Here is a 23,691-nt window from a genome sequence, read left to right as displayed (position 1 = left end):
CTTAAACAAAGTTCAAGCCACACTTGTCACGTTATAGCTGTCACTTTATTGTGGCCATTGGTCGCCTGGACTTTAAACCCGAAGCAGTCTTACTACAACTTTAAGAAACAAGTGACTTGTTTTTTTTTTTTTTTTTTTTTTTTCCCTCTTCTGCAGGAAATCACATGGAGGTGCTCTTGCGCTCACATGACAGTCCGAGCCATGGCTGCGGAGATCAATGAAGGTACAGTGCGTGCATTTCGAACTCACATCGTCCTCTTCTGCGCTATTTTGCAAGACATAAACGTATTCTTTCGTTTGCTGCGTGTGTCGATGCAGCTTAAAGTTAGCTAAAACGATTCAGCTGGGCGTGTGGTCACTGCTAAAGTACCGATGAGAATCGGTGTTTTGAACATTTTTTATTTTTTTTATTTTTTTTTTATAGTTGTTCCACCTGCATGTTTCTTACAAAGCTGTGTAAACCGGTAAAGTTTTGATGGACTTTTCTCAAAGGTTGCTGAGCATTTAGTGTACTAGTCAATAAAAAAAATACTTGAACAATATGCACACGAACACCAATTGATGTTTAAGGCTATTTTGCACTTTGTTTATTGGCAAACAAAAAAAATAAATAAATCCATGGTTCAGTTTATACTGGCATATAGGAAAAAGTGTAAATATATTTTAAATAAAGTTAGGTGGGCAGACCTGTACGGGTTGATCATAAACTAAGGCACAACTGTCACATGGTGAGGTGCAATTACTGATATGATTTCTGATGATCGGTCAGATTGTGGAAAGATGGTGATCGAGCGTTTTAACGCGTTTCAGTTCTGTTTTAACACGTTTCAGTTCTGAGGTCTGGGTTTGAATCTGGGCTCCGGCCTTCCTGTGTGGAATTTGCATGTTCTCCAGTTTGCGTGGCTCCGGCTTCCTCGAACATTCCACAACTCACCATGTTAGAGTCCATCCATCCATCCATTTTCTGAGCCGCTTCTCCTCACTAGGGTCGCGGGCGTGCTGGAGCCTATCCCAGCTATCATCGGCCAGGAGGCGGGGTACACAAAATCAGCTGAGGTAGGCTCCAGTTCACCTGTGACCCCTAATGCAGACATGCGGTAGAGAAAATGGATGAATGGAGCGGAGAACGGTATATTCCCCCTCCCCCCCTCCCCCCCCACTTTTCTAATATGTATTTTTTTCTTTCCAGGCTCAGTTCCTGCCTATTATAGAGAGGTGTACGAGGCCGTCTGCTGCCAGAACGATGAGAAGGTTCAGGTTGAAGTATTTCAAAGGTTGCTTGAAAGCACCAAACTCTCCAAGGCGGTTCAAACCCAGGTGATTTACTACTCAATACTTATTATTATTATTATTATTTTTTTTATTCAACAAACTTTTGTAGATGAAATGTTTTTGGGCTTTTGGCTCCTCTAAGGTTTTATTTGTGGTTAGAATAGGATGGCAAGTGTCTCGTCTCATCAGTCCTTAGAACTTTTTAAGGCTCGTTTGTGTACGTTTGGTTACATGCTGGCGTTCATGTTCTTCTTGCTAATGAGTCGCTTACATCCTCTAGTCACTGTAGCATCCGTACTTTTGTTCATGTTTGTTGCAGCTGTCAATAAGGGTTGTTTTAGAGTCGTCCTTTACCGCTCTCATAATGTTACCGTCATCAACTGCTGCTGTTTTCCTTGGTCTACCTGTCGGGCTGCAACAAATTGCACAAACATAAATTGATTATGATTCAGTTACTGCTTTGTTCCACAACATGTCAGAAAATAGGCAAACACTGTTGATCATTGTTATCCAAAGTAAAAGCAGATGTTTTATTTTGACTCAACACAAAGATAATCAGTCTGCTTTCATGGAGGACTACAGAAATCCGAGAATATTTAGTGTTGAGAGGCTGAAATTCCAATGATTTGAACAGGTTAGTTATACAATGTCTCTAAACGATTAATCAATGATCAAAATAGTTTTGGATGAATTCATTAATCGTTGCACCTCTATCTACCATTTTGACATGTTACTTAGTACATTGTTGCACTGACTATGGCTAGTGATTTTCTTTCGCAATTGCTTGGGCGGGGGGAGGGATGCCCAAATATGTCTCCTTTCATGTCAAACCCAATTTTTTACAGCATAATTCCAAAAGGTATGTCTGGCCCAAACACAACACTGTTCATCACCAAAAGAACACCATACTTAGAGTAAGGCACGGTAGCAGCATCGTGCTTTGGGGCTGTTTTACTTCAGCTGGCATTAGGGCCTTTAGACAAGGTGGAAGGAATTAGGAACAGTTTGAAATAGTAGTCAGGTCAGAAAAAAGCCTCCTAGAACATCTGAAAATGATATGGGGTTAATTAGAGGCACTTTAAATGGAAAGGTGTGTGCTGACTCCCATTTAACATAACTTTGAATGTGATTGGTTAGTTCTCATCAGTCACATCGCAGTTATGAGGGTGTGCATACTTGTGCAATCACATTGTCTTTATTCAATTCATTTGAGTCGTACGGGTTAGAGGTCACATTAACGGTGGAAAAAGTTTTTAAATAATTTATCTCTCTCGTTTTTTTTTTTTTTTTTTTTATATCACAAAACCCTGTCATTTGAACGGGGGGTGTTGACTTTTTATAGCCACTGTGTGTATATATACATGAAAGGAATGCAAACCACAGTTGCATTTAGATTGGAGAACTCGTGGGTGTGTGACGTCGCCGACCGTCTTTGTTTGTCCCCCTTCAGATCGCCGAGCACGTTGACGCGGCCGCCGACGGATTCCTGAGCAAGCTGTCGCTCTACAAAGCGCTCGCTCTAATCGCCGTCGCCCAGCAAGGCAAGCAGCCGAGTCCCAAAGTCCTGGAGAACTACATACAAGGTGGATAAGCAAGCAAAGAGTAAATGTTTTGCTTAATGAGTAGTATGGTCATGCTTCTGGGTATCAAAGGTCCGTCTGAGCCGTTACGGTAAGGTCTTTGGCGGCTGCTCATCTTTCAAACACATGCAGTGGATATACAAAAGGGAACGCGCCCCTGTTACAGTACCAGCTTTTTATGGGGAAAATGTTGAAAATACTATCTCAAACATGCCAAAAGTGGTATCATTTTGATTCTGGAAAAATATGCCTGATGTTCAAACCATTGAGAATCAGCTGTGAGCTTCTAAAGCAGTAGTTTTCAAACTTTTCTACACAAAGCACCACTTAATAAAATATTTTCATATCTCCATGTACAACTAATTTGGCCAATATTAAAATGCAGTAGTGTGGTAGGCCTATGTGTTCACCAAAACATGAGTGGTTTTATTCCTAAGAATTACACTAACACTCAAATGTTTGGAGACATTTCTCCATTCAATAGTATGAGAAAGTATTTCAAAACCTTTGACTGGTAGTGTGTATTTAATGTTTTTGCAATCCACTGTAACATTATGCACAGTTTAAACATCAACACTGCGCTTAAATATAGGAAGAAGAAAAAAACTTACTTAAATAATGATGACATTAAAATGTATTTCACTTAAGTTGAATAAAAATGTACCTCCCAAAAAGTTTTAGAACAAGCAGTTCTTAAAGATGAAATGCAAATGTATTGTCCTAAAAAGTTACAAAGATACAACAAACTGTACTTAGGGAGTGATTGTTTTGCACACTATTAGAGGAAGCCTGCCTGAGTACCATACTTTGAGAATCTCCGTTCTAAACAATTACCTCCTTGTGTTTTTTCTTTTTTTTTTTTTCTTTTTTCTCAATAGCTCAGCCACAACACCGCTAGTCCAGCAATACCTATAAAATGCCCCTAGTATCCCTGTCAGGCATTGTCAAAGGAGGAGTGTTACTTTACTTTAGTTTCATTTAAACATCTTTTTATACTTGTATGACAATTAATGTAGTGACTGCTATTGATTTATTATTAACAATATTAATAAAAACATGAAAATCTGGTTGCATCAGTGCTCCCCATTAAACGAATACTGTACTTTGTTGCACCAGCTTTTGCTTTAATTATAGCATTCATTTGGGTTGGATTGGATTGTGCTATTTAATATTTTGAAGTCCTATATTTTCCTATTAGAAAAGGCTGTTATTTCAACAAGGACCAAGTTACTCCACTTACTATGTCTCCTGTATAATGTTCAAACATTCAAACCATAGCTGTAAAGGTTCGCATTTTTCCTCTACACACATGGTGGCAAGATGATACGAAGGAAAGTGTATGGTTTTTATGTAGTCTTGGTAGCCATTAGACAGGCTTGAGTCAGATCTTTGAGGAATTATTTAAGGCCCTCTCTGGTATTTCAGGTGTGACCAGTACCACCGCCAACTGCATAAAACGTCCTCCGTGCGCAAGAACAAGTTTTCTGCATTTGTCGCAGATTACATTCAATACAATAGGCTTTTAGGAATGCACAGGGATTGGGTGAATGAAAGATCACAGTCCATCGGCACGTATTCTGTGAAACAATATGAGATAGGGGCCTTTCAAACTGGCATTCCTCACATGTGAGGCATTGCTTCACTGCAACCAAGAGTAGTAGCGCTCGTGAGTAAATATTCCAAGTTGGGGCGGGGGGCGGCTGTGTGTGTTCCAGAGCTTCCGAAGCCTCAGCTGGGGGAGCCGAAGGACTTGCGCACGCTGAGGATGCAGCCAGCTCAGGAGGACGCGCTGACGCTGTCGCTGAACTTGGACCGGCTGCTGGACAGAGATGCTGTCAAGGTGGAGCTCATACCGGAGAAGAAAGGCCTGTTCCTCAAGCATGTGGAGTACCAGGTCACCAGCCTGGTAAGGACGCAATTGAACCATAGCAAATGAATTGCTGCAGCTTTTTGGCTGGTTAATTAATTGTGTGTTTTAACATAATGACGATACACATTCTGTGCTAAGGTCAGGGGCCACCGCTAGCTTTGTTGTGTATATATTGTGAGTGAAAATGATCTGTTTTAAGGTTTACAAATTAAAGAAAATATACTCAGACTATATATATATATATATTTTTTTTGTAAAATAAACATTTTGTTCTTCTTTTAATTATATTTTAATTGTTTCTGAAACTAAACATGCAGTGGGTCAAATTGACCCATTAACATGTTTGGTGTTTCAAAGAAACAAACATAACAGATGGGCTAATGATGATGATGATGATTATTATTATTCTTTTGTAACAGCGGTCTTTTAGACACTGAGCTGTACTTCCCCTTCTCTTCTCTCCATCCTTCTCACCTCATCGTCATCCTTGTAGTACGTTACTAAATTGACTAACAAGCATGGCGGTCCTCTGCTTTTTATCAGTGGTACTGTTGGGGGGACATCAGTATCGTCGCTGCTGTTTTCATGGGACTTACTTGTTGATACAGCTGTTGTTGTGCCCATTGTTCTCCCATCTCTCCCCTGGCTACTCAACCCCTTTTATCCCGTTTTTTCTCTCTATCTACCCTCTGTTCCTCCATCTCAAAGCAACTGGCCGAAGCAGACGGTCGTACCTGGATTCTGTTCCAGGTTTCTTGCTTTGGAGTTTTCACCCTTGCCTCCATCACTAAGTGCTTGCTTATGCGGAGTTCAGTTGGGTTCAATGTGTAATGTGCCTTAAGGCAACTTTTGTTGTGAATTGATGCTACAAAAATAAACTTGACTTTATCCAGATAAGTTTGTAAGATGCCGGAATTTATTGACCCCGTTTGGATCACTATAGTATCATTGACACCCCCCAGAGTAGTAATGGCACTGCATGTCTGATTGTCAAAAAACAGACAAATGAAACCAAATATTGTACAATAATTGGTTTTAATTTTTTTTTTAACCTTTTGGCCTTGGTCATACAGAGGACCCCCAAAATAGGGACAGAGCCCAACTGTGAATAGTAAAAATCAACAAAAATTTTACACCCATTGTTATTGGATTGGGGAAAAAAAATAATAACCCAAACATTCTTGAATAAGCAGGGCTATACCGCCAATAAGTATTTTCCATGAAAAAAAAAAAGAAAAATCTGCAAATAGGTGAATCATTTATCATTGCTGAAATCAATTTGGCCACAGACAATCTGATTGCATTCAATCCGATTTTTATTATTTTTATTTTTTTCCCCCCCTCAGCGTTACAAAATGTCAGTTTATCGACGTTACAGTGACTTCGACGTCTTCCATGAAATCCTGCTTCAGCGATTCGCCTACAGAGTTGTGCCTTCGCTTCCGCCCAAAAGAATGTTAAAAGGAGGTAATGTGTCAACTCTTCACATTGCTTTGTTAACAAAACAGGATGTAGAGCTTGACAGTTTGATTGCTCTCTAACCCATTTCCTTTTCATATCCTCAACTGTTTTGGCCACACAGCCCAAGCACTTAATACTTGCAGATACTTGTAATGTAGTATAAAGACTTTTACCGCGGTCCACAGTCCTGACCTCGGTTTCCGAGCGGGAGTTCATCGAGGGGAGGAGGCGCGCGCTAGGCAGATTCCTCAACCTGGTGGCGCAGCACCCTTTTTTCTCAGAGGATGAGCTGGTCAAGACCTTCTTCACCTTCAGCGGTTCCGTATGTGTTTTCTTTTCTCCGAACTTGCTGGCTCTGCAACCCAAGTAGTGATATCACCATGGCAACTTCCAGTTGTTCATTGTCCCTTAACCCGCCCCCCCCCCCCAAACAGGATGTCCAGATTAGGCTGCGTGATGCTTACAAGAGAACGGGTGACGAGTTCATGACCAACAGAAATGCATCTCTAGCAAAGGTTTGTTAATTGACTCAACAACTTTGCAACTTCCGGTCAAAACTGAGAATGGCTCATGGGATCGTTGGCCTTTCCCCAGGAATATCTCCCCGCCGACATCCAGGTGCAGTTCTCTGTGAGCAGAGAGCTGATCAAGAGCATCCACAACACCGTTTACAAGCTGCGCGAGCGAGCCGAGAAGATTGCCGAGCGTTCCAACGGGAATGCAAGTGACCTCCTCATGTTTGGCAGGGAGCTCAGGTATTTTGTTATTGCATGAGTGTAATGCCCGAGGCCTGGAAAAACAAATGGGAGTGACCTGACTTAAGAGTTTTTAGAGATATAAGCTGTCATTTGGCCAGTTTTTTTGCTTTGACTTGCAAGCGCTGAATGGTGGCTGTGAACACAATTCAAATCACTTTACAATAAGCAGCAGTTTGACAAATGTTGAACAAATAATCAAACACGAAGCTGCAAGCTATTTAATGTTGAAGTTTGTCAAAATAACATAAAACAAAGAAAATTACACATTGTGTATTTAAAACAGTCACATAGCTTTGCCTCAGGAAAGGCTGCTTAGCTTAATGCTAACATACAATGCAAAACGCCATTAACATGCTAACGGTTTGCATTGATAGTCACGGTTTTAAAGGTAATGGGTATTCAAACACAAATGGTGGAGCAAGACATGTAGAAAGATAATCTAACAATACTCACAGGCATATATTATTTAGACTCTTTGAAAAATGACTAATATTACAGCATCTTACTAAATCACAGTAGTAGTAGCGGAAGTACTCTTCTTCTTGGTTTGTGTCTGCGTGAGAGCTGCCAAGGCTGGCACACCAGAATCAGCAGCCCAATGAATTGGATTGCAGCATCAAATTATGATGGACACATGGTTTAATTCTTTATGTTCTGTTTAATTGTTATTATTCTTTATTATTATTATTTGATAAATTACAATATTAAAGAGTGCTATTTCTCCTTATTAAAAAAACAGCACAAAATGTGTTTTTTTTGGGGGGTGGTGACGGCTGGAATGGATTAATAGCATTTCCATTCATTTCAATTATTTTATCCACAGCAAGTTGAGCTCGGCCACATCATCTATTCCGTCGTTGGCCACGTCACAGAGCACATGGGAGCGCCTGTGTCGGTCTCTCAAAAGCCTATCGGTGGAGTTTGCCGTGCTCTCGGACAAAGCGGCTCAGCAGGTACAACGCGCACGTCAATTAGGCTACATTTGCCCCCGACCCCAAAGTGGCGTTTGGGAAGTAAACGTGTCGTTTTGCTTCACGACCTCAGGGTAGACGGGAAGAGGATGACGTTGTGGAAAGACTGAATCTTTTCCTGGATTTGCTGCAGTCTTACAGAGTGAGTGTCTCTCTCGTGTTGCTGTTCAGGCTTCTTCAAGGTGTTAAAATGAATAAATAAATGGAATCCTCCCTCTCCAGGACCTGTGCGAGCGCCACGAGAAGGGCATGCTCCACGAGCATCACCGGGCGCTGCTCAAGTATGGCGTGATGAAGAGGCAGATGATGAGCGCCTCTGCTCAGCCCAAAGAGCAAGCCTCCGTGGAGCAGCTCCAATCGCGGATTGTTCAGGTAAGACTCACCACGCTGAAGGAAAATGTTTACAAACAATGCTCATCTTTTTTTCTGTTCTCGTCCTTTGATTCTATTCCTAGCAAGAGAACACCATCCAGATCATGGAGTTGCGCAACTACTTTTCGCTGTTCTGCCTCCACCAAGAGACGCAGCTCATCTTTACCTACCTGCCCATCACGTCCCACATCCTGGGAGCCTTTGTCAACTCCCAGGTGCAAGGACACCGAGAGGTGATACTGTTCATTCTATATATATTATTTCCATTTCCTCATATACAATAATCCCCTGCGTATTCTTGGTTCACTATTCACATATTTGTTTATTTCTTTGAAAGCTATACCGAGCTATTCGTTAAAAAACTCACCCTTTTGCATTTTTTGGTGGTCTTTCTGAAACACTCTAAAAAGATGGCGCTAAAGCGCTGTCTTAACAGAAAACTAGGACAGCTAATTGGTCCAAGGAAATGTTTGTAATTGCCTATAGATGCTGTCAAAGCATTACTTATGTCTAAATGAAACTCCTCAACTAACTTTAACATACTTCCTTGACTCAAGATTCCACCAGATGGTGTCAAAGAAACACTGTTATTTAAAGTTAAAGCTTTGGCCTGGGCAAAAAAAAAAAAAAAAAAAAAAAAATATATATACACACACACACGCATTATATATATATATATATATATATATATATATATATAACTGTGAATAGGTGAGTTTTGCATTGAGTTTGCAAATGCCAAACCATGACTACAGAGGGTTCACTGCAAAACGTTTTGGAGTCAATGAACCACTGAAGTAAACCACTAGGAAATCCCCATTCCCTGCCCCACGATGTAGTTTTTCGGATGTTTCTAATTTTAAATTGTAAAGCTTCTTAACAAATAATGGTGAAATAATGTGTTACTTTCTTTCCAGATGGGTGAAGTGTGGAATGAACTCCAGCCAAAGCTTGGCTGTCTCTTTGGTGAAAACAACAGCTTGAAACTCTAATAAATGGAATTGAGACGCAAGAAGGAAACAATCAAAAACTGGAAAAAAGAGCTTTCCTGCTGCACAGCGCGCATCACGTTTAATACAAGTGGTGTTTGCTACCCCTCACTTTTTGGATTTATTAGGTTTGGCCTTTTGACGTTTTGGCTGTTGACTAATGCGTGAACGTCCAAATCAACTTTTACTGCCAACTAGGAGGGAAATTCTCCAGGCTGTAAGGGACCAGTTAGCACAGTGGACATTCCAGCCCTTTATGTTCCTAAGTTATTGTGTCAGAAGTGGGGGTAGGGATGTTGTATTTTACTTAATTTAAATCCTGAGAATACTGTTTATTTTTACTCCCAGAGCTCAGATTTTTGATACAGATACACCCAGAAGTACACATGAAAATGTGTACTTCATATTTTTCTGTCTTCTGTTTTAAGCAATTGTTTATTGTTGGCATGGCTCCCACGTGCCGTTAGTCCATAAGCTAATTTCAAAGAGCCTAAACTCATACCTGCACAATACTGACAACACTAGCTGAGCTATTGAATGGCACCACACGAAACACTCCAGATGTGCAATATGTATCGTAGGAATCAGACAAACCAGGCAACTCCAGTTTTGAAGCTGTTTTGGAACACTGTTATTGTTAAACAAATTTTACACCTGGGAAAAAAAAAAAAAAAAAGGACCACTTGTTTACCGTTACACAGCTTACCAACAGTGCACAAACCTATATTTGCAGGAACTGTATAAAAAATTAAAGTTGACTGATAAATCTGCTGATATGAAAAATGAAAATAATTTTTTGTAGTTTTTGTCACTCTTATTAATTAATAATACATATCATATTGCGCACAATCACAATTACTAACCAACCAGTAATGAACTTTTGTTATTAATTAGACAACATGATGCCACTAGCATCCATGAGGGCGCATATTTTCATGCTGTCTAGGGAGTGCTTTTAGTAATGGGCAATTTGCTACACTTATGTGCATTGAATGTCGTGAAAATATGTACCCCTGTCAGTGTTGTATTGAGTATAAGAAAATCCACTACTGACACCCACACTAAAAGGTTTCTTACTGTCTATATATGCCACAAGATGGCGTCAAAGCAGTTTTTTTTCCCATTAGACAAAGCTATGGTCTGACTAAATGAAACTACTTCCCTCAGTTCAACATAGGCGCGTGGTCCCAAGATAGCACCAGATGGCGCTAAGGCAATATTTTTCAATGCGAGATGTTTTGGCCTAAGTGCAAAACTAGCGAATAGGTGACATTTTCAGCAAATGACAGAGGAAAAGTTCCCCAAAAATAAAATTGACAAATGGGTAAATTTACCAATCTCGAACTGTAAATACAAGAGGGTTCACGGTAAATGAAAATTACATACAGTTGACTGATGAATTAATCGATTATTATGCCCATCCCTAATTGCTCTGCTCTAATGTTTTGATCCTCTATTTTTGGGCATTTTACCAGTATTCAAATTCAATTTCTCTAGTAATGGCAATTTCTCACACAGTATAATTTCCACATCAATACTTCTGAGTCGAGGAATGTGACACCTCCCACACAGTTTGCCGTCATCTTCTCACAACTGCTCCACCTCGTTCAGCTTGTGGCTCAGGATGACGTCGTGGCCCTGGAAGTGAAAGTAGCCCACAAATTTCCTCTTCTGCAGTAGCAGCGGGAACCATATCTTGTCGTCGGGCCACATTTGGTCAAAAGGGATTTTGTCCAAGTCAAACCACTGCGGTCTCATTTCTACAGCACCAGAAAGTGAAAAGAGTACGAGTTTGAATCCTGTTAACAATTAAATGCTTCACAGTACACTGCGGTATTGTGGAAAATGTACCTTCTGTTTCCATTGGCTCTCCATTGTACGAATCGGCCCGAAAAATCTGGACGTCGAGCAACTGAGCCTCGCCGACAAATTCAAATTGTATATTCCCGACCTTTTCCAGCATGTCCACTGTGAGGCCACTTTCTTCGAGGAGTTCCCTGAAAACAAAAATAAGTACAGTATTTCCCCACTGGGAGTGGCAATAAATAGCTTGAAGCCTCTTTTTTTTTTTTTTTTTTTAAGAATCTGCCAAGCTGACCAGCTAACTTTGGGCAGAAGGCAGGGTACGTCCTTGATTGGCCACCAGTTGGTTGCATGGCACATACTGACAAACAAGCAATTGCACTCACATTCGCACCTATGGATCATTTAAAGTTTTCCTGAAGCTAACATGTATGTTTTTGGAATGTTGGAGGAAGCCAGAGTACTTGCAGAAAACCCATGCAAACATGGGGAAAACACACAGGAAGGCAAAAATCAAAGTTTAAACTTAAACGCCTTTTTGGCTGCTCATAGAGGCAACAAAAGCCTCTCCCTATCAAAAAAGAAAAGAAAAGAAAAGAAAAGAAAAAAAGAAACCTACCTTCTTGCTCCTTCCTCGACAGTTTCTCCAACTTGGACCTTGCCCCCGAAACCGTTCCACCTCCCAACCCCAAATCCTCGCTTCTTCATGCCCAGTAGCACCCTGCCAGGCTGGAGCACCAGAACCAGAGTCAGCAGCTTGGAACGCAGCATCCCACCTGTCTCAAGAACGAGAGGAATCGACCGCAATTACACAAACTATGTGTATACTTGTAATTGTAATTTAATCAAGTCAGGAAACGACACTTAAACCATGTGTCGGCCCTAGAATCATCACCTTTTCTGTTTCTGCTCAGTCAATATTTTAAAACGAATTTTAAGTAATTTCATGAAGTCAGTCAACAAATAGTGGAAGAACCATTCCCGCTCGGAATGTGTCACTCTGAAATACAATCCACTAAAAACAAATGTCCTTAGGTTCCTGCATACAAACGATTCGAAACCTGAATTTTACCAGACGCACGTGGAAAATTAACCTCCCCGAAGCTTCTATTTTATATTGATTGAAAACGCAAACGCCTATAAAGCAGGCAAATTGTCCTTTTCAATCAAATAAATACAACTGTTGTCTTGGGAACAACTCTGTCGTTGAGTCGTTTTAAGGGACATATTTCGACGATGGACGCTATATTGACGCACGCGCAGTGAATCATGCTTCCTGTTACTCTCCCTTCCCTTCAAATCATGTTTAGTCTTCTACGCCGGAGATTTTTCCATTCGTCGAGTCGTCTACCGAAGAAGAAACGCATCGCGGAGCAGAGGTGGCTCGCCCGGCAGTCAAGCGATCCTTACGTCAAAGCTTCGCACGCCCTAAACTTTCGTTGCCGGAGCGCCTTCAAGCTGCTGGAAATCGACGACAAGTTCCGCCTCCTGCAGCCGGGATGCGGCGTTGTGGACTGCGGTGCGGCGCCCGGAGCCTGGAGCCAGGTGGCCGTGCACCGGGTCAACTCAGCGGGGACCGGTGAGTGCATTGAAGGGGCTTGTTAAGTCAAGCACAGTTTTAGAAAACAAAGCCATTGTCCAGTTTAATCCTATACAATGTACATCAAAACAATCCAATGATTACTGGGGGAAAAAATGACCTAGAAAACTGTTCAAAGTGCACAAAAAATATCTATCTATCTATCTATCTATCTATCTATCTATCTATCTATCTATCTATCTATCTATCTATCTATCTATCTATCTATTCATTCATTCTCACTTTTGTTAAATCTTTAAAGTCTTACAGTAATCCTAAAGATGTATGTACTTAAAAGTTAAATACAACTGAACTTTACTGAGGCAGTGATTGTTTCGCTCACCACTCGAGGTAGTCCGCGTACCGCTAGTGGTTGTTGGACTGAACTTTGAAAATCACTACTAGAGAAAATTGATGGACTGATAGTTTAGCAACATTTTTACTTGTTGGCATGTCCATTACTGGTGCGAATAAAGGTTGATTAATTAAAAGAAGTGTGTTTTAACTGAAGAGTCAACATTACGCCGGGGTGCCGTCGTCGGTATTGACCTGCTAAACATACCGCCTCTGGACGGCGCCCACTTCCTGTCCAGCCACGATGTCGCCGACCCCGCCACACACGCCAAGCTGCCCGACCTCCTTCCCGGCGGCCGGGCTCACGTCCTCCTGAGCGACATGGCGCCCAACGCCAGCGGCTTCCGGGACCTGGACCACGAGAGACTGGTCGGCTTGTGCTCGTCTCTGCTGGACTTGGCCGAGAAGATTTTGCGCCCCGGAGGGTCTCTCCTGTGCAAATATTGGGACGGCGCTCTGGCCTGTCAGCTCCAGGACAAACTCTGTCTCGTGTTTGGGAGCGTTCAGAGTTTAAAGCCGAATGCGAGCCGGAAAGACTCTGCTGAGAGGTATTTCCTTGCCAGAAATTACAGGAAACCTGTCAAGGGATAGACTTTATTACCTATATTTTATATATATATTTTCTTTGTGAGTTTCTGCATATATTTTCTTGTGTGCAACTTAATGGCTACAACCTGAATTTTTGTATCCATGTGTCCAAATCTGAGGGAATTCAAGTGTGCTTGGTTTTTACAATCACAAACTCCATGTCATCCAGATCTGGTCCAGATTTGACCATAATTGAAGTCTTCCAGCAAAAATTAAATTGAACATGTTTTTGACTTTTTTACTCTGTCTGTCAAATCACATCAGATCAGCTTGTCATTTGTGGTTTTTTGTAAGGTTTTTTGTTGGTAAACAAGACAAGATCGACACAGTTTGCATCCCCGTTAGTAGAACCGTGCAATTCCTCCTGGTCAATCAGCAAATAATGAGAAATTAATCTCTTCTAATTAATATAAAAGAAAAGTGTGTCGTGAGTTTTTTTTTTTTTTGTAATTCTTAGAAATATAATGACATAACATATTGTGAAATGGTTACTGAAGTAAAAACTCTTTTGTAATCAGTGTATTTTACCCCATGAATCAGGTTAAAGCTACTGTCTGTAAGCCATATATACAGTATATGCATTATATATTTATTACAATTCATTTTATGGGTTAACATTTTCATTTCATTTAGTATTTTGTTCCCCCCCTGGAGAAGAGTACAATAGCCCTCTAAGTTATTGATATGGTGCGTTTATGGCTTGGTAGGGGTCTGAATTTTGTAAAACAAACAGAGCCTGCTTGATAGTTCAATAGCTTGAAACATTTGAGAGTTTGCCACCTATTAGAAAAATAAATAAAAATACAGTAATAATTAATGAAATTTAACAAAAACAAAAATTTGGGGGGAAAGGCTGATTTAAACGTTGCTTTTGAGGAACATGTAGGTGCACTTTGCCACTGTATTCAGTAGGTGGCACTGTTGAGGCAGCAATGAGGCTGTGTTCCACCCTGTTGTAGTGCATCCCTGGAAACCAAACAGTGTTGCACCACTGACTTAGTAATATGTAAAGCTTTACAAGAAATATATGCCTGGAGAGCTCCACGGAGCCCTCAGAGTTAGCCCACAGTGTTTGTCCTACACACTCACTTTTGCTGTTTGTGTGCCGACGGGGAGGGTGGAAGGGGAAAGACATTTACCGGCACCGCTCATGCTAATAATTAGCACCGGCGGCCATGTAGAAATATCCCACTCTGTCATTGAGAACGAATGATGAGGAACCCTCACATATTGCATGACTAATAGGAAGGAAGGAGCGCAGCGGAGGACCTCGGCACACAGAGAGTGTCGCTGCTCTCAGCCAAAAAGGGAAAATATTAGCAGTCCAGCGCACACTTTGCCTTGAGACACTGCACAACTACTTGGAAGTCATTCTCGTGGAGTCTCTCATTTTTGGATTCTTTTTGGAAAACATATTTTCCCCATTGGGGGGAAAAAAATGCAAATGATCTGTTCCAGGGTCAAAACTGTCACAATTTCAAATTTCTATCTGTCATACAAGTGTAAAAAGAAGTTAACTGAAACAAACATTACCAGCAAGTAAGGTGACGCTGTACCAAAGTATTTGGCCGCCATTGGGGCCATACTGGGACTGTGTCATAGAACCGTAAAAAGTCAGCAACCACTGTAAAATGAAAACCCATAAAACACAAATGGTGCATAAGGTATTATATACCATAAATAATGTGGGTATGATGCAGTTAAAGTGTGTGTGTTCCACGTTCCAAAATATTGGGATGCTACTGGAGTCTTAATTTTGACAGTATCATACAAGTTAAGAAGTTCACCACTGAAACAAATGCAAATGCTTCCAGGGTTGGTCGCGCGACATACGGAATCATTGCTGGGAAATTAACGTCACACCTACCTCCACGTGACCAAACGCAGAAGGGAAGCGAAGCGTACACTGGGTATCTGTGAACCTGGTGTTAGCAGACTCCCTGTGTACGTTACGGTTGCTGACATGATAGTTTGAGCCTGAACTCGATATAATGTTGTTCAAACTATCCTATCAGCAACCCGAAGCATAGAAAGAAAGTCTGCGAACGGTATTGATGTGTGCCTTTAAGTGGGGCGTGGCCTAGTATGTGATGTCAGGAGCTCAGGTTGCCCGTTTTCCATGCGGTCACATTACATTTGCTCCTTGCGAGTGTTTTCATTTTGGAGTTGTGTGTTTGGTTGCTTGACCCATTCAATAAATGGGTCAAATTCTGGCTCGGAACACAAAATAAAAAAAAAAAGTTACTAAGCGACAGCTCGTAACTTGAAAAACTCTGTCAAGGTACCACAGCATTCGTACAGTTGTACACCACGCCCATGATAAGAAACATTGTTAAACTAATACCTCTCTGACAGACACTCAATACAAATCAAGCATTATTATCTTTGTAAAGGCAGAATTTGGATCTCATTAGATTGTGTAAGAGTACCTAATGAAGTGTCCAGTGAGTTGCTTCTTTTGTAAGCTATGTAACTTACAAAACCTTTTTGCACACAATCTTTACATAGGTAAATATGGCTTATTTGGCTCAAAATAGCTTTTCACGTCACGGTTGCTGTGCATTAGGCATGCTGGATAGTCACCGCGTTTTTAAGTATTTTCCATCAGAGGTTGGATGTACAGTTAATTTGACCAAGATAAATCAATTAAAATGCAACTTAACAGGCTTTAATTTCCATCCATGGCATCTAACGCGTGGCAGCGCACTCCTGATGCATTTGACTCACTGAACCATTCCTTGCGGTCTAATTGGAAAGTCCTTCAAATGAATGCAAAATGGCCAATCATATGGAAATTAGATTAGTCCTGAATTGATTTTTTTAAAATCTGATCATTCCAACTAAATCAACAGTGAGGCTAATTAAGATGGCATTTGCATTTACAGGCCGCCAAGAAAGAGCTGCTGCCGTGTGTGTGTGTGTGTCTGTCTGTGTGTGTGTGTGTGTCTGTGTGTGTTTGTGTCGGGAGTGACGAATAATACAGTGAATGAACAAAATTGAAGGGCACACGACCTCTAAAGATGATTGTTTGCAATGAATGGCCGCCGTCCTGCCTGTTGAAGGAGGTGATAGTGAAAAGATGTGAAGAGATGACCAATTTTACTTTTCATTATTTGTCAATTATTCACTCCCATAGCTCTTTTTTTTGTGCCATTCAGATTGAAATGATTGGGAAATGACTGTGGGGTTTTATGTTAATTTGTCCCGGCGAGCTCAGGATGGATGATGATGATGATGATTCATCCGCAGGTTAATTCATTCTTCTGTGGCCAGCTGTAGCTTCACGTGTGGAGTCATTTACAACTCCAATTCCAATGAAGTTGGGACGTTGTGTTAAACATAAATAAAAACAGAATACAATGATTTGCAAATCATGTTCAACCTATATTTAATTGAATACAGTACAAAGACAAGATATTTAATGTTCAAACTGATAAACTTTATGGTTTTTAGCGAATAATCATTAACTTAGAATTTTATGGCTGCAACACGTTCCAAAAAAGCTGGGACAGGGTCATGTTTACCATTGTGTTACATCACCTTTTCTTCTAACCACATTCAATAAACGATTGGGAACTGAGGACACTAATTGTTGAAGCTTTGTAGGTAGAATTCTTTCCCATTCTTGCTCGATGTACAGCTTCAGCTGTCCAACAGCCCGCGGTCTCCGTTGTCGTATTTTACGCTTCACAATGCACCACACATTTTCAATGGAGACATGTCTAATACCCACACTCTTTTGCTACGAAGCCATGTTGTTGTAACATGTACAGAATGTGGTTTGGCATTATCTTGCTGAACTAAGAAGGGTCGTCCATGAAAAAGATGTTGCTTGGATGGCAGCATATGTTTCTCCAAAACCTGTATGTACCTTTCAGCCTTAATGGTGCCTTCACAGATGTGTAAGTTACCATTAATCACTACTGTATGTGTGGTAAGGCTCCCTCTATTGGTACTCAGTGTGTGGTATGTGGCGAAGTTCTTAGCAATGAATGCGTGAAACCATCTCATATCAAACACCAATTTACAGCATATATATATAATATATATTGGACGCTTGACATGATGGCAAATGTATACTTTCCTGTAAGCCTTTGCCGCTCTCCAGACCGTCGGTGTTCGAAGCAAAGCGTCAAATTAAAGTATTCACGCCTGCTCCAGCCACAATATTGCAGTCATGGTTCTCATGCTCCCGAGTTGGCCTTTACTTGCGTGACTGATCTGCGTGTCTTATTCCAGGAAAACATTAAAAAGGACTCGTGTCAGTGAATAAATTGAGCCATCACCTCTCAATCTTCAGGGGGGAATAAAAAGGGCAGCTTCTGATGCACGCTTTTGAGAGGAGGGTTAAAGATACACAGCAGAGGCAAAAAAAAAACAAACAAACAAAAAAAACAATAAAATCATGCAAAGCTTGTGTTGCTTCTAAAAGCCTGACATTTATTTGGATGTGACTGCACGAGCTGAGTGGCGATAATGACGTATGTGTTCATATTGTCGAGCCGAAATCCATTCATCCCACTATCAAGCCCAGAAGTAGGAGATAAACATGAAGATATTTACATATGTATTTGTACACACACGCACACACTCTCAAAAATGCCATGTTCAGTTTTGATGCAACTGCAATAAACCCTGAACACAGCCATAAACTGACTAATGCTGCTGCTTCTGCAACATACTATCTTCAGGCTTTGTGCAACTTGACTTGATTTCACAACAGATGAATATATAGTTTTGTGTCTTTTCTCTTCTTCATGCATGAATGTTTGTTTATTATTGTTTAGTTGAACCTTTTTAGAACTTATTTTGCAAAGACAGGCGGGCACTAATTTCGTGGTTCACGTTACAAAGAAAATAAATATTCTACTCTATTCTATGCTTAACACGTTCACTGCCATTGACGGCTTTAGAAGTCAAATATCCATGTTAACTGGTAAGACTAGCAGTGAATGAGTTGATTGCAAAAGGTCTAAATGAATGCAACATAGCCAAAGGTGACAATTCCTGTTCGCTTCAAATCCACATCCAAAGGCTGACGAGCCCATGAATAATAATAGTAATAATACTTCTTTCATTTCATGGGGTAGCCTTTGAAACCCGAAAAGACTTCTGCAACCTTTGTGCACATCTCAAGTGTTTATAACAGAACATCGCGTCCCTCCGAGGATTGTCTCATGAATAGGTATGAAGCAGGATTTGCCATGTTTTAGTACATCGTGTTGATGTGGCGCTCACCTCTATCTGTCCATATGTGAGCCCTTTTGTACAATTGTAATATCTTGGAGGATTCCAGTTAGACATTTATTAGCATCACACTGTGGAGCATCGTCGGTTTTTAATTTGATCATTATCTCAAATTTGTCCTCACCCAAATAACTGATGTGACCTGGTTAGAGGTTAGATAATTATTTCTCTGTAACAAAACCATAAAGAGTTGCAATGATTTTGAATAGAAGCAAAATGGCATGCTTCTTCACTGTGTTTTCTTTCAAAAAACTCCAAAGTATTGACTTTTAATGCTGGGTGCCAAGTAGGACTACTGATATTGTCTCTTAAATGCAGCTTAACTTTTTTCTTGGAAGGTGTAGGAACCTACTCTTTTGTCTTTTGGCCTTTTCCCCTTTCCGAAGAAGGTCTTCCAAGATCCTTACTTTTTACTTATTTTTGCTAGTTTTTGGGCTTACTTCTTTTTTTTTTTTTACTCCTACATCACATGAATGAGATGAACAGTTTGACATGTTTCCAGAGGCAAAAGCGAGGGCACCCCTGATTTTCTAAACAAAACGTCTTTCAGACTGATGATGATCAATAAAATATTTTTTGTTGAGTCTCTCTGTACGGCCCAGTTCCAAATGAATGCAACATAGCGAAAAGCAGTCATTACCTAAGTGTGCAGATATTGAAATGAAGGCCTGCTTTCCATTGGAGCACTTTCTTTTGCTCATTTGATTAAGTTGGGTGCTGCGGTTATGCTCTCTGGTCCAGTTGCCTGTTGGATGGAAGGATTGCGTGTTCCAGACAGGGAAGACGACGAAGCTGTGGCCTAATTGCCGTCTTGCATCCATGTAACAAAGAAACGTACCATTAGCCACATTCTGACGTTGACATGCTAAAGTGGATCCAGCTCCGCTCCTTGCATCCATCAGTTAATTTGGCCCGCCTATTATAATGTTGTAAGGTCAAAGGAAACCGTAATCTGTTTCTGGTCCTTGCATCATTCAACCAAGTTTGTAAATTGTATGATATACATATTGATTGTGAAAATCTTGTGAAAACATGAAAGGGCAGGAGAGTCATTCATCTTTTTAAAGAGGCTGAAAGCAAGGCTTGAAATGCCCGTACAGCAGCAGGGAGCCCCCGGGGCGTCTGCGTGCAGAGTGGCCGTTTGTTTGATGGCCAAGTTGCGCTGGGGCTCTGTCTCCCTCCGGCACCCTGGGGGACCCCGCTGCCTTCTGGAACAACACCGAGCGTGTCGGCTCGACACGTCTTGTTCCTGGAAGGTGCTCAAGTCGGCCGAGCGGGAGGAAATGGTCAATCTGCCGGGCGTGTTTGGCAAGGCGTCCGACATTGTCTCGGAGTGCAGCTCCACAGGAGACTGATGCACCAGGAGGGGCAGTCTGTCCTCCATGCTGGAATAGCACTCATCATCGATCGAGGGTGATAATGGTGGGAGTCAAGCTGCGACTGTCAATATTTTAAAATCATTAACATAATTTGAATTTCTCACACCCAGTATGCTTTGGAATGTCAGTGTCATGCAAACACAAGCAAATACACTGGAACTGCTGTGCTGCTCTCTTCTCTCAATATTAAAATCAATCCAGGATCTTGTCTCTTGGGGGGGGGGGGCTTCATAAAATGATTTGCTCTGTATACAGTAATTGCCTGGTGATGTTTCTTGTTTGCTGTAATTGCCGCAGGAGCTTCCGAAACAGTCTTTGGATGGAGCTAAAAATCTCTGTAGGAGACGCTCGTTGGAATTATAAAACCAGTCTACAGAGGAACGCTGCTGAAGTGGAATGATTTGGTGTTCAACCAGATTTCTATAATATAAAAGTAATGTTGCATGAGGATACCCGCGATGGAAAAGAGGAAATGTGATTACAGAAATACAGTTGGACCATTTGTGCTTAAATCTTTCGACGCGTAAATATGTCTCAAGAATGTTCTTACAGTACTTGTTTTTGTTCGTACTCTGCGAACAAATCCAGAACATTCCCAGACCATGCGTGCAGCATTTGAAAAATATGCCAAACACATCTCTTACCCAAGTTTCACAAAGTATTGGAACTACAGTCATTTATAAAAACAACAATCATAACTTTGGCAAACCAGGAATTTGCCAACTGGTTAACTGTCCTAAATAACAACAAAAAAGGGGCACTTGTCATCACTTTTACCCTCGTTGGGTTCAAGTGCTTGTAGAGTGTGCATTTATTTGTGTGTGTCCCCACTGCTGTTGTCGAGCAGAAGTGCAAGCGGTTCTGTTTTTACCAAGGCTTCAGTATCCTTTCTAATCCCTACGATAATCTGATTTATATATTTTTCTGTGATTCTGCATGTACAAATGTGATGTAAATTAATCTATTCACACACCCACACGCACACACACCGCCGCTGCCATGGTTGAATTGTGACGTACTCTTGTTAGCATGTATGGCTCATACATTTTCTTTCACTTCAAACACTAATTCCATGAATGTTATTAATTACAAAGGCCTCTTTGCTGTGCTATATTTATTTCTTACTATGTATTTTAACAACATATTCAGTGTTTGCTCATTCTTATATTTCCACTATGGGGGAAATTTGTTTAAAAACTAGAGCAACTTAAAAGTAAAAAATGAGCGCCACAGAATGTTTCGACTTGCTTGTGTTTCTGGTCACGGGCTGTTCGCCATCCGCCAATGTGTTCTCATCTTTCGGCGGGTGTGTTTAATTTGATGAAATATAATCTATTGCTGCAGCCGCGCCCTTCGCGTTTCCTCGAGTCAAGTCGCTGCAAGAGCCATGGCTTCCTTTTTTTAATGAGCTGTCGCTCCGCTTTCTTCCCAGTGTTGAAATCGTCATCTTGTCTCAGAATCTTGTATTTTCCTCCTGCAAGCCTGCTTGGGGATGATTGAACATTTTTCTCGTCACACTTGTGCGGTTTGGGGGAAAGCAAAAATGCATTTGTCATTGTATGCTCAGAGCAAAAAGGGCTGAGGGATGATGCCAACACATGCCAAAGCAAGGGCTCTTTCCGCACACTATCGATTTTGAAGGATGTCCGACACAAATGGAGGAGGGTAAGGTTCCCTTTTCAGCTCTCAAGCATCTCACTTCAAAGCTGTAACATTTTAAAAGATCAGTAGGTACATGTTCTCTTTTAGCCCTCGAAACTTTGTACACACATACCAATAATTGTGCCTCTCACAGGTCAGTCTTAGTACCATGCAGCGATGTGCTAAGTACAAATACTACTTTTCTGCATTTCTACTTTACTTCTCCTTACTTATTTCTAATACTGCATTTCTACTTAGTGTTACAGGTTTTGCTTCTAGGAACTGAAAGTTCCTGGAACTAAAATATTCCAATCCGATTTTAATAACTCCCATCATCTAGCCATAATTTAGTTTTTCCACTAATTATGATGTGCTCTTTTTCTCCAGGCACTGCGGTTTCCTCCCACATCCCCAAAACTTGCACGGTAGGTTAATTGACAACTCTAAATTGCCCATAGGTGTGAATGTGAGTTCGAATGGTTGTTTGAGGAGAAGTGGCTCAGAAAATGGATGGATGGATGGATGATGTGCTCTTAGTTCACTTACATTTGTTGATGTGGAGGCCATTAATAATTACTTCTGTCCTTCTTCACTGTTTTTTTTTCTTTCCAAAACCTCCAAAGAATTGTCTTTTAATGCTGGGTGCTGTATATACCAAAGCAATTTTAAAGGCTTCATTGCCTCATTTGCGAGCCCGTGGCCGTGTATTACACATTGTTAACTGTTTTAAGTAGGACTACTTATATTGTCTCTTACAGGCTTACAGGAAAGTATACATTTGCCATCATGTCAGCTTTAGGATCTTCTTTTTCCGTCTTTTGGTCTTTTCCTCTTTCCGAAAAAGGTCTTCAAAGATGCTTGCTTGTTACTTATTTTTGCTAGCTGGTGGGCTTACTTTTTTACTACTACATCACATGAACGAGATGTCCGATTTGAGATGTTTATAGAGGCAGAAGCGAATGAAGCCCCGATTTTCTAAACAAAACTTCTTTCAGACTGATGATGATCAATAAAATACATATTTTTTTTTGTCTCTGTGTACCCCCCAGTTCCAAATGACCCACGGACTGTTGATGTCGTGCTCTAAAAGTTCTGTTTAAACTGTAGATTACAGATGCATGTTTTACTTGTTGTACTGCAGCAAACATGTCCCTCAGATTTCAAAATGGGAGCCCACCATGCAAGTCTTAAAACAAATACAATCGCTGGGGAACTGTTATAAAAATAAAATTGTCCAACCATTTTCTATATCGCCTGTCCTCATTTGTGTCCCTGTTGAGCTGGAGCCTATCCCAGCTGACTTTTAGCGAGAGGCAGGGTACAACCTGGACTGGTTGCCAGCCAATCGCAGGGTACGTATAGACAAAAAAGCATTCACACTCACATTTACACATATCGACAATTTAGTGTCCAATCATCCTAACGTGTCATATTTTTGGAATGTGTGAAAAAGCTGGAGTACCAGTCGAAATAAACATTTGTTTGATCATTGCATATTGTATATTTCTTTGGAAAAGGTTCCCCACTCCTAAAATAAAGTTTGTTTGCATCTGACGGTATGCCCGCCGTGCTTCCTCCCACCCTGATTAAACGTTTCTTGTTGTGTGACTGCAAATTACCGCTGCCACTTCGACAGTAATTTGAAAAAGGAGTTGACGAACACAAAAGCGTCTGATCCCTCGGGTGAAGGGAAAAAAAATAAAAAATCGAATGTGACCTCCATACACGACTTGTTGGTGTAATTTCTCTCCTTTTAATAAAGCTCTGCAATGCGGGGCACGCATCGGAAAGGAGAGGCTCGGGTTTGCCCTCCAAGCTTTAGTGGAC

At 41.0% G+C, this 23,691-nt stretch overlaps 3 protein-coding genes across 4 annotated transcripts; 2 read left to right on the top strand and 1 right to left on the bottom strand.

The window, feature by feature from the left end:
* The first annotated feature begins 115 nt into the window (after window positions 1-115).
* Window positions 116-10,044, top strand: snx8a (sorting nexin 8a). Its single transcript, XM_061749234.1, has 13 exons — window positions 116-223; window positions 1,190-1,317; window positions 2,723-2,855; window positions 4,568-4,758; window positions 6,069-6,189; window positions 6,369-6,505; window positions 6,618-6,698; window positions 6,778-6,938; window positions 7,765-7,894; window positions 7,986-8,054; window positions 8,135-8,284; window positions 8,368-8,517; window positions 9,202-10,044. The coding sequence occupies exons 1-13, from the start codon at window positions 187-189 to the stop codon at window positions 9,274-9,276; spliced, it is 1,563 nt and encodes a 520-aa protein (XP_061605218.1). The 5' UTR covers window positions 116-186; the 3' UTR covers window positions 9,277-10,044.
* A 537-nt stretch (window positions 10,045-10,581) lies between these two features.
* Window positions 10,582-12,115, bottom strand: nudt1 (nudix (nucleoside diphosphate linked moiety X)-type motif 1). 2 transcript variants are annotated; one of them, XM_061749236.1, is made up of 4 exons: window positions 11,972-12,115; window positions 11,696-11,852; window positions 11,125-11,270; window positions 10,582-11,033 (listed from the first exon to the last, which is right to left on the bottom strand). In XM_061749236.1, exons 2-4 carry the CDS (start codon window positions 11,845-11,847, stop codon window positions 10,861-10,863), a joined length of 471 nt encoding a protein of 156 aa, XP_061605220.1. In that variant the 5' UTR covers window positions 11,848-11,852; window positions 11,972-12,115; the 3' UTR covers window positions 10,582-10,860. The 2 variants fall into 2 exon arrangements, with proteins under 2 accessions (XP_061605220.1, XP_061605221.1); XM_061749237.1 differs by having other exon boundaries at window positions 11,696-11,856; window positions 11,972-12,067.
* A 100-nt stretch (window positions 12,116-12,215) lies between these two features.
* mrm2 (mitochondrial rRNA methyltransferase 2) lies at window positions 12,216-15,810 on the top strand. The gene is made up of 2 exons (XM_061749235.1): window positions 12,216-12,655; window positions 13,167-15,810. The coding sequence occupies exons 1-2, from the start codon at window positions 12,346-12,348 to the stop codon at window positions 13,598-13,600; spliced, it is 744 nt and encodes a 247-aa protein (XP_061605219.1). The 5' UTR covers window positions 12,216-12,345; the 3' UTR covers window positions 13,601-15,810.
* The last annotated feature ends 7,881 nt before the right edge of the window (window positions 15,811-23,691 follow it).

Source organism: Phyllopteryx taeniolatus, chromosome 16, assembly GCF_024500385.1.
Source record: "Phyllopteryx taeniolatus isolate TA_2022b chromosome 16, UOR_Ptae_1.2, whole genome shotgun sequence".
Taxonomy (NCBI): Eukaryota; Metazoa; Chordata; class Actinopteri; order Syngnathiformes; family Syngnathidae; genus Phyllopteryx; species Phyllopteryx taeniolatus.
Note: the sequence above shows the minus strand (reverse complement) of the source record. Positions and strands in the feature narration are given on the sequence as shown.

Bases quoted from the DNA above. Each gene is read 5' to 3' on its own strand.
- snx8a (XM_061749234.1), top strand. From the start codon at position 187: ATGACAGTCCGAGCCATGGCTGCGGAGATCAATGAAG. The intron at 1,318-2,722 runs GTGATTTACTAC...GTCCCCCTTCAG, and splicing joins CCAAGGCGGTTCAAACCCAG to ATCGCCGAGCACGTTGACGC. The intron at 7,895-7,985 runs GTACAACGCGCA...TCACGACCTCAG, and splicing joins CGGACAAAGCGGCTCAGCAG to GGTAGACGGGAAGAGGATGA.
- nudt1 (XM_061749236.1), bottom strand. From the start codon at position 11,847: ATGCTGCGTTCCAAGCTGCTGACTCTGGTTCTGGTGCTCCAGCCTGGC. The intron at 11,271-11,695 runs GTAGGTTTCTTT...TTTTGTTTTCAG, and splicing joins GTCGAGGAAGGAGCAAGAAG to GGAACTCCTCGAAGAAAGTG. The intron at 11,034-11,124 runs GTACATTTTCCA...CTGGTGCTGTAG, and splicing joins AGAGCCAATGGAAACAGAAG to AAATGAGACCGCAGTGGTTT.
- mrm2 (XM_061749235.1), top strand. From the start codon at position 12,346: ATGCTTCCTGTTACTCTCCCTTCCCTTCAAATCATGTTTAGTCTTCTA. The intron at 12,656-13,166 runs GTGAGTGCATTG...TTTTAACTGAAG, and splicing joins GGTCAACTCAGCGGGGACCG to AGTCAACATTACGCCGGGGT.